At 36.7% G+C, this 15,452-nt stretch overlaps 1 protein-coding gene across 3 annotated transcripts in view; it reads left to right on the top strand.

Moving 5' to 3' along the window:
* The first annotated feature begins 7,646 nt into the window (after nucleotides 1-7,646).
* Nucleotides 7,647-15,452, top strand: part of LOC109092105 (calponin homology domain-containing protein DDB_G0272472-like) — a 36,647-nt gene continuing 28,841 nt past the window's right edge. The window contains exons 1-4 of one of the 3 annotated variants that reach the window (XM_042728975.1): nucleotides 7,647-8,008; nucleotides 11,838-11,931; nucleotides 13,189-14,497; nucleotides 15,020-15,098. In XM_042728975.1, coding sequence (XP_042584909.1) covers nucleotides 13,197-14,497; nucleotides 15,020-15,098 — 1,380 coding nt within the window. In that variant the 5' untranslated portion in view covers nucleotides 7,647-8,008; nucleotides 11,838-11,931; nucleotides 13,189-13,196. Of the gene's footprint in view, nucleotides 8,009-11,414; nucleotides 11,519-11,837; nucleotides 11,932-13,188; nucleotides 14,498-15,019; nucleotides 15,099-15,452 lie in introns of those variants that run through there. The other 2 variants (XM_042728974.1, XM_042728976.1) reach the window with 2 other exon arrangements.

Genomic DNA, 15,452 nt, shown 5'->3' on the forward strand with positions numbered 1-15,452 from the left:
CAAGAACCGTTTCTTATATCGACACAAAATCTTTTTGCCAGCATGGTCTGAAGATGATCCGAGTCAAATATATTGAAAATCAGACTGACTCAATTATGATAAAAATTGGTATCGATGTTCTCAGCATGATCCAAGGAATCTATCAACATCAGTCCCATTACAATAGGCTAATGTTAGCAAAAGTTATTAGCATTTTTATAAATTTCATTATAACTTTTGACCACAAGGTGGTGCTGACTTTTTGAGTACCATCAGGGCATGGTGTCAAAGATGCTTACCAAGTTTCGTAACGACATGTCAATGCGTTCGTAGATTATAGCATTTTATGACAAAATTCAAAATGTCCGACACCCAAAATGGCTGACATGAGAAAAATGGATATCATTTGACTTGGCATGATTCATAGAATCTAAATAGACCAGTTTTTGTCATTTTTGGCCCAACCATTCAAAAATATGGCCCAACCATTCAAAAATATGCATTTCTCATATCTCCTGACCACTAGGTGGCACAGTGCCGAAATGCTGCAGGTAGTCTCAAGTCATGCTTGTTATAACACACACCAAGTTTGGTCTCAATATGCCTAACCGTTGCAGAGATATAGCCTGTCATGCATTTTGCGTGCTTTTCATAGAATTCTTTCGCACGTTATTCAAGAACAGTTGGAAGAATCAACTTGAATTACATAACTTTTTGCCAGCATGGTCTGAAGATAATCTGGTGAAATTTTCGTGACAATCGGTGCAACGGCCTAGGCGGTGTGCAACGGCCCCTAGGACGAGTTCGAAAAAAGTAGGTTTTACAAACAATTAAAAAATTAATTTTAAAAAATTTAAACCTTGCGATTTTTGAATTTTGAAGTTCATTCAACTCGGCATGAGCCAAGGATTCAGAGGAAAAATTTTCAGTTTCTGGCTTACGGTTCAAAAGTTATTAGCATAAACATAAGTGCAACTTTGGACAAGTGGTGGCGCTAGAGAGTTTGAGTTAGAGACTCCAAATTTGCTATGGTGACTTTTCTCACTGTCCTCTATTAGTGTGCCAAATTTCACAACTTAGTCCCACCAAGCGGTTCTATGGGCTGCCATAGACTTGCGGCGGAAGAAGAAGAAAATCACGCTAACGGATACAATAGGTGTAATGTACCTTCGGTGCTTGGCCCCTAATAATGTAGATTACACATTTTAGATAACGTATTCTGACTACTTTTTGATTTCTTTTGGATTATTTTTAACCCAAAATGTTTCTCACATTGATTTCAATAAGACTATTTTATACCATCTCTTAAATGAAAATACAAATAAAAAGAAAAAAATATTGCATTATTTTTTGTAAACAATATTAAATATGCCTTTATTTCAGGGTTTCATATGCTAAAAATTAAACCATTAAAATATAATATTTAAATAAATAATTTTAAAGTAAAAACAATAACCAAATCCTTGGACACTAAACAAGATTTTATTTTATTTATAAATTTGCATATCATGTGACCATTAACCAACATCAGAAAACCACAAACATGTGAAATTTGTGAAAATATTAGCTTAAAATCTCAAGAAAACATCAAATACATATTTTAGGAAATTACAGACAAATTTTTTTTGAGAATCCTTGTATTAGATCAACAACATGTAATGACATTACATGACTAAAGTGTTGCAGGTTTGGAATATTTTGTCCAGACTTCCAGAATCAGGTTTTAAAATCATAACCTCTATGCTGTTGTTAGAAAGCCATTACACTGCAAAACCCCACATTTGCTCATACTCTACTTTTGCCATGGTCACCTGACTAGTGGCTGGTCTGTGTTTTGAATCTCCTAATAACTGTAAGCTTATGCAAATTAACTATGATATAAATAATATATATATATTATATATATATGATTGTATACTATACTATGTTTATGTTAAAGTATATATAATACGATATTATATATATTGCCCTATAGATATATATATATATTTATTTAGAAACAAAGTATTGGTAGAGTCTAATATATTTTATAATGTGTAAAATTATATCCCATGGCTACATCATTTAACATAATACATTTTAATTAACATTTATTTAAAATATAATTTAATATATAGTTGCCATTTATTTTCTTAAAAATGTAAAGATGCAGAGTAGGAGTAATGGTAATGTAATGTATGACTGAATAAAGACAGTACAAAACATAAACAGAATGATCACAATAATGTAACATACACATGTTATAGTACTTCTTTACAATATACAGTACTTTGATATAATGAAGAGCTGAAATGAAACTTTATTTGTTACTACTATTTTACAATTAAGTTTGTATTTGTTAAGCAGAAGTATTATAAAATGTCTTACCAGACTTTTAATTATTACACAGTTCTCATCACTCCCCAACAGGTACTTTCAGACTGAGTCAAGCATCAAGCTAGAAGGAAGTACAAACCAAAAAATTTTCAAAAAACTTCCTTCTCATATATGTTGTAACCAAAACTGGTTCAGCAGGTTGTTTATACTGCAAAATATCAAAACGAGAAGCTAGGTTAACCTACAATATGCTCATTTTGTATATCTACATTAAAAATATATAAGCTACAATACAATAAATAATTCAGATATTTTTTTTAATATAAAAATTTCATTCAAAATATTTAATGCTTAATCAAAAGCTTTCTATTATGTTTACTTCCCCCTGAATGCAAAACTTGCCTTTATTTCAAGTGTAACTGCCTCCTCTGCTAGTTACAGGAAATACCTCCATTTACAAACTTATTTTGATGATCACCTGTCGAAGCCACCTTCTGTAACTTCCACAACATATACCGGTGCATCGAAAAGAAATTAAAAAAATAAATAAAAATAAATTTGTAACTTATTTCAAAAAGTGAAACTTTCATATATTCTAGATTCATTACATGCAAAGTAAAACATTTCTTGTTTTAATTTTGATGATAAGAGCTTACAGCTCATGGAAGTAAAAAATCCAGTACATTAAAATAATAATAATTTTAAACATGCACTGGATATGTCTCTTTTTTAAGTTCCTGTATGTAATTTACTGTTCTGTTTTATAGATGTACAGGTGCATCTCAAAAAATAGGAATATCGTGAAAAAGTTATTTTTTTGTAACTTATTTCAAAAAGTGAAACTTTCATATATTCTTGATTCATTACATGTAATGTAAAACATTTCAGATGTTTTTTGTTTTTGTTGTTGTTGTTTTAATTTTGATGATTAGAGATTACAGCTAAATGTAAATGACCATCCCTACAGTATAAATTCTGGGCATCTCTTGTTCTTTCAAATCACAATAATGGGGAAGACTGATGACTTGGCAATGGTCCAGAAGACAATCATTGACACCCTCCACAAAGAGGGTAAGTCACAGAAGGTCATTACTGAAAGGGGTGGCTGTCCACAGAGTGCTGTATCAAAGCACATTAAAGGGATACTCCACCCCAAAATGAAAATTTTGTCATTAATCACTTACCCCCATGTCGTTCCAAACCTGTAAAAGCTTAGTTCGTCTTTTAGATATTTTGGATGAAAACTGGGAGGCTTGTGACTGTCCCATAGACTGCCAAGTACAAACCTGATTCCAAAAAAGTTGGGACACTGTACAAATTGTGAATAAAAACAGAATGCAATGATGTGGAAGTTTCAAATTTCAATATTTTATTCAGAATACAACATAGATGACATATCAAATGTTTAAACTGAGAAAATGTATAATTTTAAGGGGAAAATAAGTTGTGTGGCATCTCCTCTTCTTTTTATAACAGTCTGCAAATGTCTGGGGACTGAGGAGACAAGTTGCTCAAGTTTAGGAATAGGAATGTTGTCCCATTCTTGTCTAATACAGGCTTCTAGTTCCTCAGCTGTCTTAGGTCTTCTTTGTCGCATCTTCCTCTTTATGATGTGCCAAATGTTTTCTGTGGGTGAGAGATCTGGACTCCAGGCTGGCCATTTCAGTACCCGGATCCTTCTTCTACGCAGCCATGATGCTGTAATTGATGCAGTATGTGGTCTGGCATTGTCATGTTGGAAAATGCAAGGTCTTCCCTGAAAGAGACAACGTCTGGATGGGAGCATATGTTGTTCTAGAACTTAGATACACCTTTCAGCATTGCTGGTGCCTTTCCAGATGTGTAAGCTGCCCATGCCACACGCACTCATGCAACCCCATACCATCAGAGATGCAGGCTTCTGAACTGAGCGCTGATAACAACTTGGGTTGTCCTTGTCCTCTTTAGTCTGGATGACATGGGCGTCCCAGTTTTCCAAAAAGAACTTAAAATTATGATTCACTCTGACCACAGAACAGTTTTCCACTTTGCCACAGTCCATTTTAAATGAGCCTTGGCCCATAGAAAATGCCTGCGCTTCTGGATCATGTTTAGATATGACTTCTTTTTCGACCTATAGAGTTTTAGCCGGCAACGGTGAATGGCTTTGTGGATTGTGTTCACCGACAATGTTTTCTGGAAGTATTCCTGAGCCCATGTTTGTAATTTCCATTACAGTAGCATTCCTGTATGTGATGCAGTGCCATCTAAAGGCCCGAAGATCACGGGCATCCATATGGTTTTCCGGCCTTTACCCTTACGCACAGAGATTGTTCCAGATTCTCTGAATCTTTGGATGATATTATGCACTGTAGATAATGATAACTTCAAACTCTTTGCAGTTTTTCCTCTGAGAACTCCTTTCTGATATTGCTCCACTATTTTTTTCGCCCGCCGCAGCATTGGGGGAATTGGTGATCCTCTGCCCATCTTGACTTCTGAGAGGACACTGCCACTCTAAGAGGGCTCTTTTTATACCCAATCATGTGCCAATTGACCTAATAATTTGCAAATTGGTCCTCCAGCTGTTTTGCTACCTGTCCACTTTAAGTTTTCCGGCCTCTTATTGCTACCTGTCCCAACTTTCTTGGAATGTGTAGCTCTCATGAAATCCAAAAAGTGAGCCAATATTGGGCATGACATTTCAAAATGGTCTCACTTTCAACATTTGATATGTTATCTATATTCTATTGTGAATAAAATATAAGTTTATGAGATTTGTAAAGTATTCCATTCATTTTTTACTCACAATTTGTACAGTGTTCCAACTTATTTGGAATCGGGTTTGTAAAATACACTTTCAAGGTCCAGAAAAGTATGAAAGACATCGTCAGAAAAGTCCATCTGCCATCAGTGGTTCAACCATAACATTATGCAGCGATGAGAATACTTTTTGTATGAGAAGAAGACAAAAGTAACGACTTTATTCAACAAGTCGTCTCCTCTGTCTCTCCCCACATCACCGTAGCGCCATTTTGGAAAACACTTACTGAACACAAACTGCGTATGTAGTGACTGAATATCTCAGGTCCTTCATCTGAGTAACAGAATGAACATGAATAAAAAGCATATTTAAAAAAAATGACTAGTTTAATTTGTATTTTTGTAACAATCAACAAGTTCCAGTCAGAGAATATAAATGAAAATCAAAGCAGTGAAAATAGAAACACTGCTTGTTTCGACATTTTGTTTGTGATATTTTGAATCGTTCACAAAAAACGATTTTGAATCGTTCACAAAAATCGAACCCGAGTTCGATTGCTCTCCCCTCCCCCTGCTGGACTGCTTCATGATAGGGACTTTAAGCAACAACAGCTGAAGGAATAGCAATGGCAAAGAAAGTGCGATTGCGCATGCGTGACTTTAAGTGCTACTTCGTGACGTGTACATTGTAACAATCTACTACGGGAGTACAGCTAATTTGCCTTAGTCGCTACTACGCGCATGGTAAATCTAGGTTTTTAGACTTATTGGCATCATACAAGACTAAAAACTCTTCTTCTGACAATAAGTTGTTGTTTACTGCCAAAAGCACGCTTTCTCTTGCCCGTTTAAATGACATTTTTTTATTATGCTAATGATAAATAATTCAATGTTTCACGGTCCTCTCGGTTGTTGCTGTTGCTTAGTGATTTTTGCGCTCTTTGGCTACGGCAGTTATCAGTTTACCTAAGATCGCCGTTGCCATTCCATCAGCTGTTGTTGCTTAAAGTCTTCAAGCAGTTTGTATTCTGTGCCTCTCCAGTCTTCCTCCCCAGACCTTGATTTCCAAATGAAATGCAAAATTGACTTTTATCTGAAAAGAAGACTTATCTGAAAAGAGGACTTTTTCTCCTTAGCCCAGGTAAGATACTTCTGAAGTTCTAGCCCTTTTCCTGAAGATGTCTGAGTGTGCCTTTCCTTTCCTTTCCTTTTTCCTTTCCTTTCCTTTCCTTTCCTTTTCCTTTTCCTTTTCCTTTCCTTTCCTTTCCTTTCCTTTCCTTTCCTTTCCTTTCCAATTTCTTCCTTGCAGTCAACTAACTTTGCATTTAATGTGCTTTGATACAGCACTCTGTGAACAGCCACCCCTTTCAGTAATGACCTTCTGTGACTTACCCTCTTTGTGGAGGGTGTCAATGATTGTCTTCTGGACCAAGTCAGCAGTCTTCCCCATTATTGTGGTTTAAAAGAACAAGAGATGCCCAGAATTTATACTGTAGGGATGGTCATTTACATTTAGCTGTAAGCTCTAATCATCAAAATTAAAGCAAAAAAAAAACAAAAAACTTTTACATGTTTTACATTACATGTAATGAATCAAGAATATATGAAAGTTTCACTTTTTGAAATGTTAAAAAAAACAAAAAACTTTTTCATGATATTCACATTTTTTTAGATGCACCTGTACATCTATAAAACAGAATAGTAAATTACATACAGGAATTTACAAAAAGAGACATATCCAGTGCATGTTTAAAATTATTATTATTATTATTTTAATGTAAAGCTAGCCTATATGTGTGTGAAGCATTTCATTTTAGGCTACTTAGAATGCACATAATATTATGACAATTTTGTATATGCTTACTTGTGTGTTTAGCAGTGATTGAACTGGTTAGAGAATAGCAGATGTTTAGAAAATACATTCAATCTGAGGAGGTCAGTGTGGTTCAACCAAACTGCTTTGCAGTTAAATCCCATTGTTTCATGCATATCAAGTGATGGCATAATTGTGGAAAATAGTTATAATGGTCTTTTATCTGTCAAAAAACCACTACACCCATACACAACTTTCAAACCTGAGGACACAATTTAAACAAACAAACAAACACTTATGTATGACCTTATTACATCGTTATAATTTCAGAATTCCCCCTATTCCCCCTAAAACATTATAAAACATTAAAAAAATAAAATGCAGAATGTACAAGCATTTATGGTAAACTATGGCAATTTCTATTAAACTTTTAGCCTACGTGATGTATTTAAATATTCGTAATTACAGTCATATAAAATATAAAATACTTCAGATGTGCTTTTAGAGTCACTGTTAGTCAACATCAGAATAAGTGTACTTTAAATGATGACAAAACAATAATGAAACATAATGATTTAACATAATGATGCACTTTAAGTGAAACTTCTAATCTGACATTATTAAAAAGTGCGTTGGGAAGTTGGGAGTTGTCACGTTCCTTCTTCAACCACGCAACAGGCTCGAAGGAAATGAAAACCTCTCACGTGATCAATATCCTTCTTCCTTTGGCTAATCCTGTCTTGGCCTATTTTATCATCCTCCCACAAGGGGGGGCATAGGACTCACTCTCCCCACTACACTGTCCCAGTCCTGCGTACCAAAACAAATCCTCCATCCTTCCGTGCAATGCGATCCCACGCCGCCTTCCGGCTCTCTCGGGAAGTTTGTGTGAACCAGCCTGTGATAGTGTTCACAGAAAGACTGAAGTTTATCCAGGGGCACGGATGTGAGGAATGGTGTCCCGGTACGATTCATGCAGGATAGAGCACCTAAATAAAGAGCGACTCTCCGGCGGTGGAGCCGAGCGTTAACCCGCGGTCGAGAGACGCTCGCTCCGGTCTGTCCCGACAGACAGCAGCGAGGTTTGGTTGAGCTCACATCCCGAACAGCTCACACACAGGTGGGACACACAGACGGCTGCTTGAAGTTGACGAAAATGTGCGTAAAGTGAAATGTTGCGCTTCTATTTGTGTTTGTGTTTACCTGCTTTATGCACGCTGCTTTTTGTTGATCTTCAGACTAATGGGAATAATGAAGCAGGCTAGTCAAACCAGCTAACAAAGAAACTCACACGCGAGCTGTTTACATTTCTTGCCTTTACAAATATACCATGGTAACCATAATTTACGCCAAAATACTATAGTTACTGTATGTACAGTTATTGCAGCAAAACTGAAGTTTTCTTAGGAAAAATAACGTATTATGGAATTAGTATTATGATAATAGCTTGTCAACAAAATAGAAATAAAACAAAGTGGCAAATCTTGAGAAAGCTTCTTACACTATTAGAAAGAATTATATAATTAATTCCTATTTTTTTTATAAATAATATTTTTTGTTTATTAGTATAATTGTTATTATTTTCATAATAAGCATTGAGTTTTACTGTAGCTGTTTATTTCTGGTAAGGTTAGTTGTTAATCAAGTTTTCCTACAGTCAGTCAAACTGTAGATCTTTTTGTTATGGTCTGTGATTTTGTTTCTTTCTCGTGACACTGTATGTCTCACAAGTTTCTGAGTCAGCTTTCTTCTGTCTTGAAACATTTGCATACAGTACATGAGTTGCTCTTTAAAGAGCATGGTGTCATCCAAACTGCCTTTCAAATGTTTGGCATCAGTTTTTTTTTTAATCCGCAAGGATGCTGTAAATTCGTCTAAAGTAAATGTAAAGATATTTGTAATGTTACAAAATATTTATTTTTCAAATAATTTTTATTCATAAAATAATCCCCCCCCAAAAAATCACAGTTTCCATGAAAATATATATAAATATATAACAGTTTTTGATAATAATCAGAAAAGTTTCTTGAGCATCAATCATCATTTTAGAATGATTTCTGAAAGATCATGTGACACTGAAGCTTGTAGTAATGGCTGCTGAAAATTCAGCTTTGCCATCACAGGAATAATTACATATAAAAATATATTAAAATAGATTATTTTAAATTTTCAAAAATATTTCACAGTATTACTTTTAAACTGTATTTTTGATTAAATAAATGCAGTCTTGGTGAGCTTAAGAGACTTCTTTCTAAAAAATCATTAAAAATGTTGAACTTTAGTGTATGTGTCTGGGCAGTTGATCAAAGTAAATTCAGCTGAATCTTAGTTAATTCACCCAAATTCGGCATGATTATATATCCGTTAACTTTTTGATATTCACACATTTCTTTGTGAATTCCACTTTTCCAGTAGGTTTTCCTAGCAGGTGTGCTTTAAATGATTTTCTCTGCTGGTTATTTACACACAGAAATACGCTGAATGATGTCAGCTGTGTATTTCAGGTGATGAGCTTCATGTGTGTGTGCTGAAGCCCTGCCAGTCCTTCTCAGTCATTTGTGCTGTCGCTCAGATTGAGCACGGAAGGTATTTTCCTTCTGCAAAAAACTGGCTGACCAGAGTGTCAGTTGTGTGCACACATGCTGACAAAAAAAAAGACAGGAAACACAGTGGCATAAAAAGGCTTCAGGGCAGTCAGTTGGTCCTTGCTGATTTGGGTTCTTGCCAGGTTAGTTGAAAGATGGTAAAACTATACAACTGATACATTCTTGTCAATCACCTGCGCTCACTACCATTTTTAAAATGAGTTTCAATTATGGCTTAAAAAATAGTTTTTATTTTTAAGGACACAGAAGTATTTAATTGGACTTTTTTAAGCATTGGCTTTGTGTTTTTTTCTTTAGCTCTGAGATTTACTTTGCAAAGTTGGAAAAGAGGGTGAGGTTCAGAGCTTTGTTGTCCTAGAACCACTTGCATGTAAAAGTATTTAGAAATTTTTACTTAAGTTAAAGTATGGATACTTTGTAAGAATTATACGATAAAAAGTCAAAGTATCTTACCTTAAACACTAGAGTGAAAGTACAAGATGCTTTTTATTGTATTCAAGAATTTAAAAGTAACTATTATTATTATTATTATTATTATTATTATTTTTTTTTTTATAAACTGAAATCAAGACAGTCTACGACGGAATTTAATGAAAAAAATGCCATCCAAGATATAGATGAGTTTGTTTCTTCATCAGAACAGATTTGGAGAAATGTAGTATCACATTATTTGCTCACCAATGGATTGTCTGCAGTGAATATGTGCCGTCGAGATGAAAGCTCTAAAATCTGATTCAAAATATCACAATAATCCACAGGATTTAGTCCATCAGTGAATGTCTTGTTACAGTTAAGTTGTGTTTAAGCTGCGTGTTTGTAAGAAACATTCATCATTAAGGCATTTTAACTTTAAAACCATCGCTTCTGGCCAAAAACAATACCAGTTCTGTAAAACATACTTCACAAACGTTAATTGATGGACTGGAGTGGTGTGCATTACTTGTGGATTGCTGGTGATGTTTTTGGATTCTCGTTCTGACAGCACTCATGCACTGCAGAGGATCCACTGGTGAGCAAGTAATGTAATTTATCCAAATCTATTCCACTGAAGAAACAAACTCATCTACGAATGAGTCATCTTGGATGGCCTGAGCATAAGTAAATCATCAGCAAATTTTCATTTTTGGGTTAACTATTCTTTTAAAGTCCTTTGATGCAATAATAAAAAGCAACTTGTTTCATTCATAGTATCCTGATTATCAGGCTGTACCTGACACCAAATATCCTGAAATTGTTAAATTCAGCAGCAGAAAGTGCCATTTTTTTTGACACTTGAATATATAGTATATAAATACTGTCTTGTCTTTTACAACTCGTCAAGTTTGTCTTTAACAATGGTCATTTAACACAGTTACAATGTATTGCGTACAGTATGACAAAGACTTTGTGTTGTGACTGATGAGATGTCTCTTCACAAGCATGAACAACCATAGTTTTAGGCCAATAATTTTTTACTTTATTAGTAACGTTCACTGTAACATGGGCTCAGTAAGTTCTTAATTTTTATGATGATTGATTTATGACAGTGATTTCTTCTGTATAGTGGGGAAAAAGTATGAAGAAATATCTGGGTCATATTTTTTCCATAACTAACTAACTAAACAACAAGCAAACAAATAACTACCAAGGAGTCTTCAAAGTTTTGAGATTTGCAGTTTGACTTAAGTTCTGCTAACATTAATACAGAGGTGTAAAGATCTGTTTCAAAATTTCTAGGTTAATGTCTAGATCATGTTTGTGTATAAATGAGTCTCCATGGGATGCCAGAAACGACTTCCCTAAACACTCTGGTTTTTAAGTTGTAGATATTAAACATTCCAGCTGCAGAGGCGTTTCCTGTCAACAAGCGACTGCCAGTCCATGCACTCAGACCAGGATCCTCCTCCTTTTCTTCCTTCACAGTTGTTTCTCCGTCTTTGTGTTCATCTTTGTGCCATCCCCCTCCTTCCATGTCACTACTTCTGTCCCCCTTGCGCAACCACACAGCTACAATTTCACTACAGGAGACATATCAAATGTTTTGGTTTGCTTGGTAATCTGTAGATGTAGGTCAATCGTACTGGTAAATATCTGGCTTCAAACTGTGTGTCTGCTTTCTGTGTGTTCATTTGTTTGTAAAAGAGACTGATTGAGTCTAATTTGCATGTTGCAAAAATTGTGTAGATTTTGTATACGTGTTTGTATGTTTGAGCCTGTGCTGCGTCTCAAAAGTCTTTGTTACATTCTCATTTGACTTTTCAATTATGATATTCAAAAATTTCAACAAGCTGTACCATTGACAATGTGTGTGCATGTGTGGCGACTTCAAAACTTCAAAGGACACTGATACCTTAATTGTGCAGAAGTAACGGTGTCTAACCATGCTGTGTTCCCTGCAACAGAGTCTGGCTCCGCCTCCTCCCCATATGATATGACATCACTCTGCGGTTACCACAGAAACCAGGGCTCCACTGCAGACGGTTGACAGCCAAGCAGGTGAGTTATTATTGTGGTGTTGGAAAACTGCAGACAAAGCACAATTTAATAACGGCACAGGGACGCATGGCAAACGCATGTGCATTTACACAGGCATGTGAATGTGTTATGAATAGCTCTTGCGTTCTAGTTAAAATGTGAGTATGTGTGTGTTGTAAAAGTCTAAGTGTGAACACGTGTTTGTATTAGTACGCAGATTCCAAGAGTGACATGTGTATTGCATTAGCAACTATGGCTCTTTGGATCCTCCTGTGAATTCCTTTTGTTAGATGTGTGTTTGCCTGTAGTAGCAGGATTTTTTATGCACACACCCGGTCTCAGTCTGGACTCCTAATTCAGCAAATTGATCCCTCCCTTTTAGGTAATGTCCAATCATGCTGATTTAATACACCCATACGTACGCACTCTCACGGCGTGATTAATGATGTGTCAGTAAAGCATTCGGTGTGCTCTTGTAAGCTCTGTTTCTGCAAAGGCAAAGTCCACAGCAGAGGAGAGGAAAAGGGTTAGAGAGCATTTTTCTTCAGCTTCATAGACACACCCCCACCACAACAACATTTCTGAGAACACTGTATTTGTTTGCGGTGTAAAATGATACTGCAGAGATTCTGCTCAGTTTGTTGGATTTTAGACTGGTCAGTGGTTTCAACTGACTAAAGAATTTTCCCGCCAATTTATAGGAGGGCACTGACAGCATTGAGCTGCGATAAGGCGACTGGATATAATTTCCAATGAGAGCCCATGACAGTTGGCAGCAAAATAGTGTTAAACTGAGCTTAGATTTATGCAAATGAGCAGCAAAGAGATTTGGCGACAACCAAATTGAGTGCAGAAAGTGATCTATCGCCAGATACAGTTGAATACCTGAAACTATAATAATAACTGAAATCCTAATGATAGGGCAGTGCAAATAATCAAATGCGATTTTCATGCGCATCTTCTCAGTAAAGCTGGTTCTGTGATTAGTAGTAAATCTCCAGCACGTGCTTTCAGATGGAGCGGCATTTACCACACAGAGCCGTAGTTAGCTACGCAAAAATCGCCTTCATAATCGTATTAAATACCGCTCCATCTAACAGCACGTACTGGAGATTTACTACTAATCACAGAACCTGCTTCACTGACGAGATGCGCATGAAAATCACATTCGATTATTTGCACAGCCCTACCTAGTGATCTGCAATTTATTCTCTGTCAGGAAAAAAAAAGACAAATTTTTGTTAGCTAACCCTGGATTTTTTTTGTTTCTTGTTTCAGGTGGTGCAATGGCTGCCCAGGTTGAGGTTGATGCTGGGCGGCCATGTGTGGTTGGGAGTCGTCTGCACCTTAGCCCTCTCATAGACTCTAGCAACAAGAGCTTGATGGAGAGTTCAGGTGGCACCCAGGGGCCACTTATTTTTCACCCGGAGCCTAACAAACCTGCCCCGGGTCCCAAGCCTAGACTCACCCCAAAACCTTTCACTGTGGAGAAAAATCCCACTATACGCCCCATTCTTGCTCCTAAACCACAGCCAAAACCAAAACCTGAACCCAGTCGACCAGTTTCCTCCAAACCAGACCTGCCCAGCACACCTAAACCACAGCTAGCCAGTAAACCCAGTGTACCACCTGCCTTTAAAACAGTCCCGAAGCCCAGCGGTCAAACAAACAAACCTGTGGCCTTTAAACCAGCACCAACCATCGCTTCTACTGATTCCAGCAAATTTAGAACAACCCAAACCGGGGATGTGCTGAGAAGAACAAGCTTTGGAGCCTCACCAGCTCGACCCAAAACTGATTTTCAGACCTCCACTCCTGGTGCTGAATGGCCTTTTGCTTCTCCGAAGAAACAGCCTGGCCCTTCAATCACTCGTGCTAAATCAGTGGGCTTTCTCTCAGAGATTGGACTTAATAACGAGGACAGTAAAGAGGATTCTGGTGCTAAGGATGCGTGTTCTTCTACTGTTCTTCGCCCCCAATCTAAAGGTTCAAGACCCAGACCGGTTTCAGCTGCGTTTCTCCAAAGCCCCACTATGTCTGAGTCTCAGGTTGTATCCCCTACACCTGCTCCTCGTTGGACAAAAGGACGACCCCTTTCATCTGATCTTACCTCTAAGTTTGAGACAATTGGGCTGTCCCTAAACCGGCGACCTACCAAGGAGGATGGTAAAGAAAACACTCCTCAAATGCTAGAGGGTGTTGGAGCTAAGACTCAAGAGAAAGAACACAGTGCTGAAAGGGCAGAAGGGTCAAAAAAGTCCCCTTTGCTTGAGAAAAGGACTCAAAAGATTGAATCAAAAAATGAGAACTCCAAGAAAGACTCTAAACCTGAGGATACAGGAGGTAGCAGTATAAAGAGACGCATTAGTCTGCTTTTGGACTCTTCTTCATCCCCCTTCTCAGTGGCACGTGTGGATACTCCAGGGACTGAGCCTCGCTCACTGGGGCTGTCTGTCTCTGATACTGATGGAGCGTTGGGGGTGAAACAGCGAATCAAAGAACTGACCGAAGAAGTGCCTACTACGCTGTCACCACCCCAGAAGCCACAATGTAAGCCACGTACCCTAGTATCTGACCGCACTAAAAGGTAAGATCCAGTGGTTTTCAACATTCATTACAGAGGGCTGCTAATTAGAGTTGTATAATCAGTTATCAACCTCTTGTTGTATGTAAATATTATGTATGTACTGAAATACTTCAATATGCACAGTTTTGTAGTAGATTTACTGCCTTTGGGTTTTTACAAATGTGGGAATAAAATAGATGTGGTATGCAACATCTCTCTTTTACTTCCTGAAAAAAAGAATAAAGTACAAAGGAAGCATTTTATGACTAGTGCAACAAAATAAATAGTAAAGGATCTACATTATGTGCATAAGGTATTCTTTATGTATATTTTGCTGACGTTATGTGTAATTACGTCTTGCATATCTTCTTTTCCCCCCTCAAATGTACACAAAGATGTATACTACATGTTTGCAGCTGGATGGTACAGAAAGCATAATTAATGCCCATTTGCTTTTGTCATGATTCACATTCTTTACTCTGAAAATCAAGGCTATAGTATTATATATAGTATTTGTTTCTAACTAATCTGATTTGTTTACAGATTTGAAGCAGCGCTTGAAAGCCATAGTTCCTATGAGCTCAAAGGCCCCCAGCAGGTTGAAGAAGATCAAAACAAAAAGGTATGGGAATATGAACCACTGCTATTAATCATACTGCCACAAATAAAGCATCTTTGCAAGGTGCAGTACAGTAGGCTTTGTGTTTAGAAGTTTAGTTTTTCCATAAAATCTAACATTTTACTTTTTTTTTTAAACAAATGACACCAGAGTATACTATAATTGTGATAAGTCTATCACAAATTAAGTAAACTAACTGTAATTGCTTGTTTTCCATTTCCTTTAACATTTGTGGCAAAAGGCCGTCAATGATTTTAATACAGAAATATATAAGTGTTTTAATACTGCATACAGAAAACTTGTAGCTCTTTACTCTCAGAAAAGTATTTGTATTTGTGTGTTCTTACCCTGACACAG

This window comes from Cyprinus carpio, chromosome B8 (genome assembly GCF_018340385.1).
Source record: "Cyprinus carpio isolate SPL01 chromosome B8, ASM1834038v1, whole genome shotgun sequence".
NCBI lineage: Eukaryota > Metazoa > Chordata > Actinopteri > Cypriniformes > Cyprinidae > Cyprinus > Cyprinus carpio.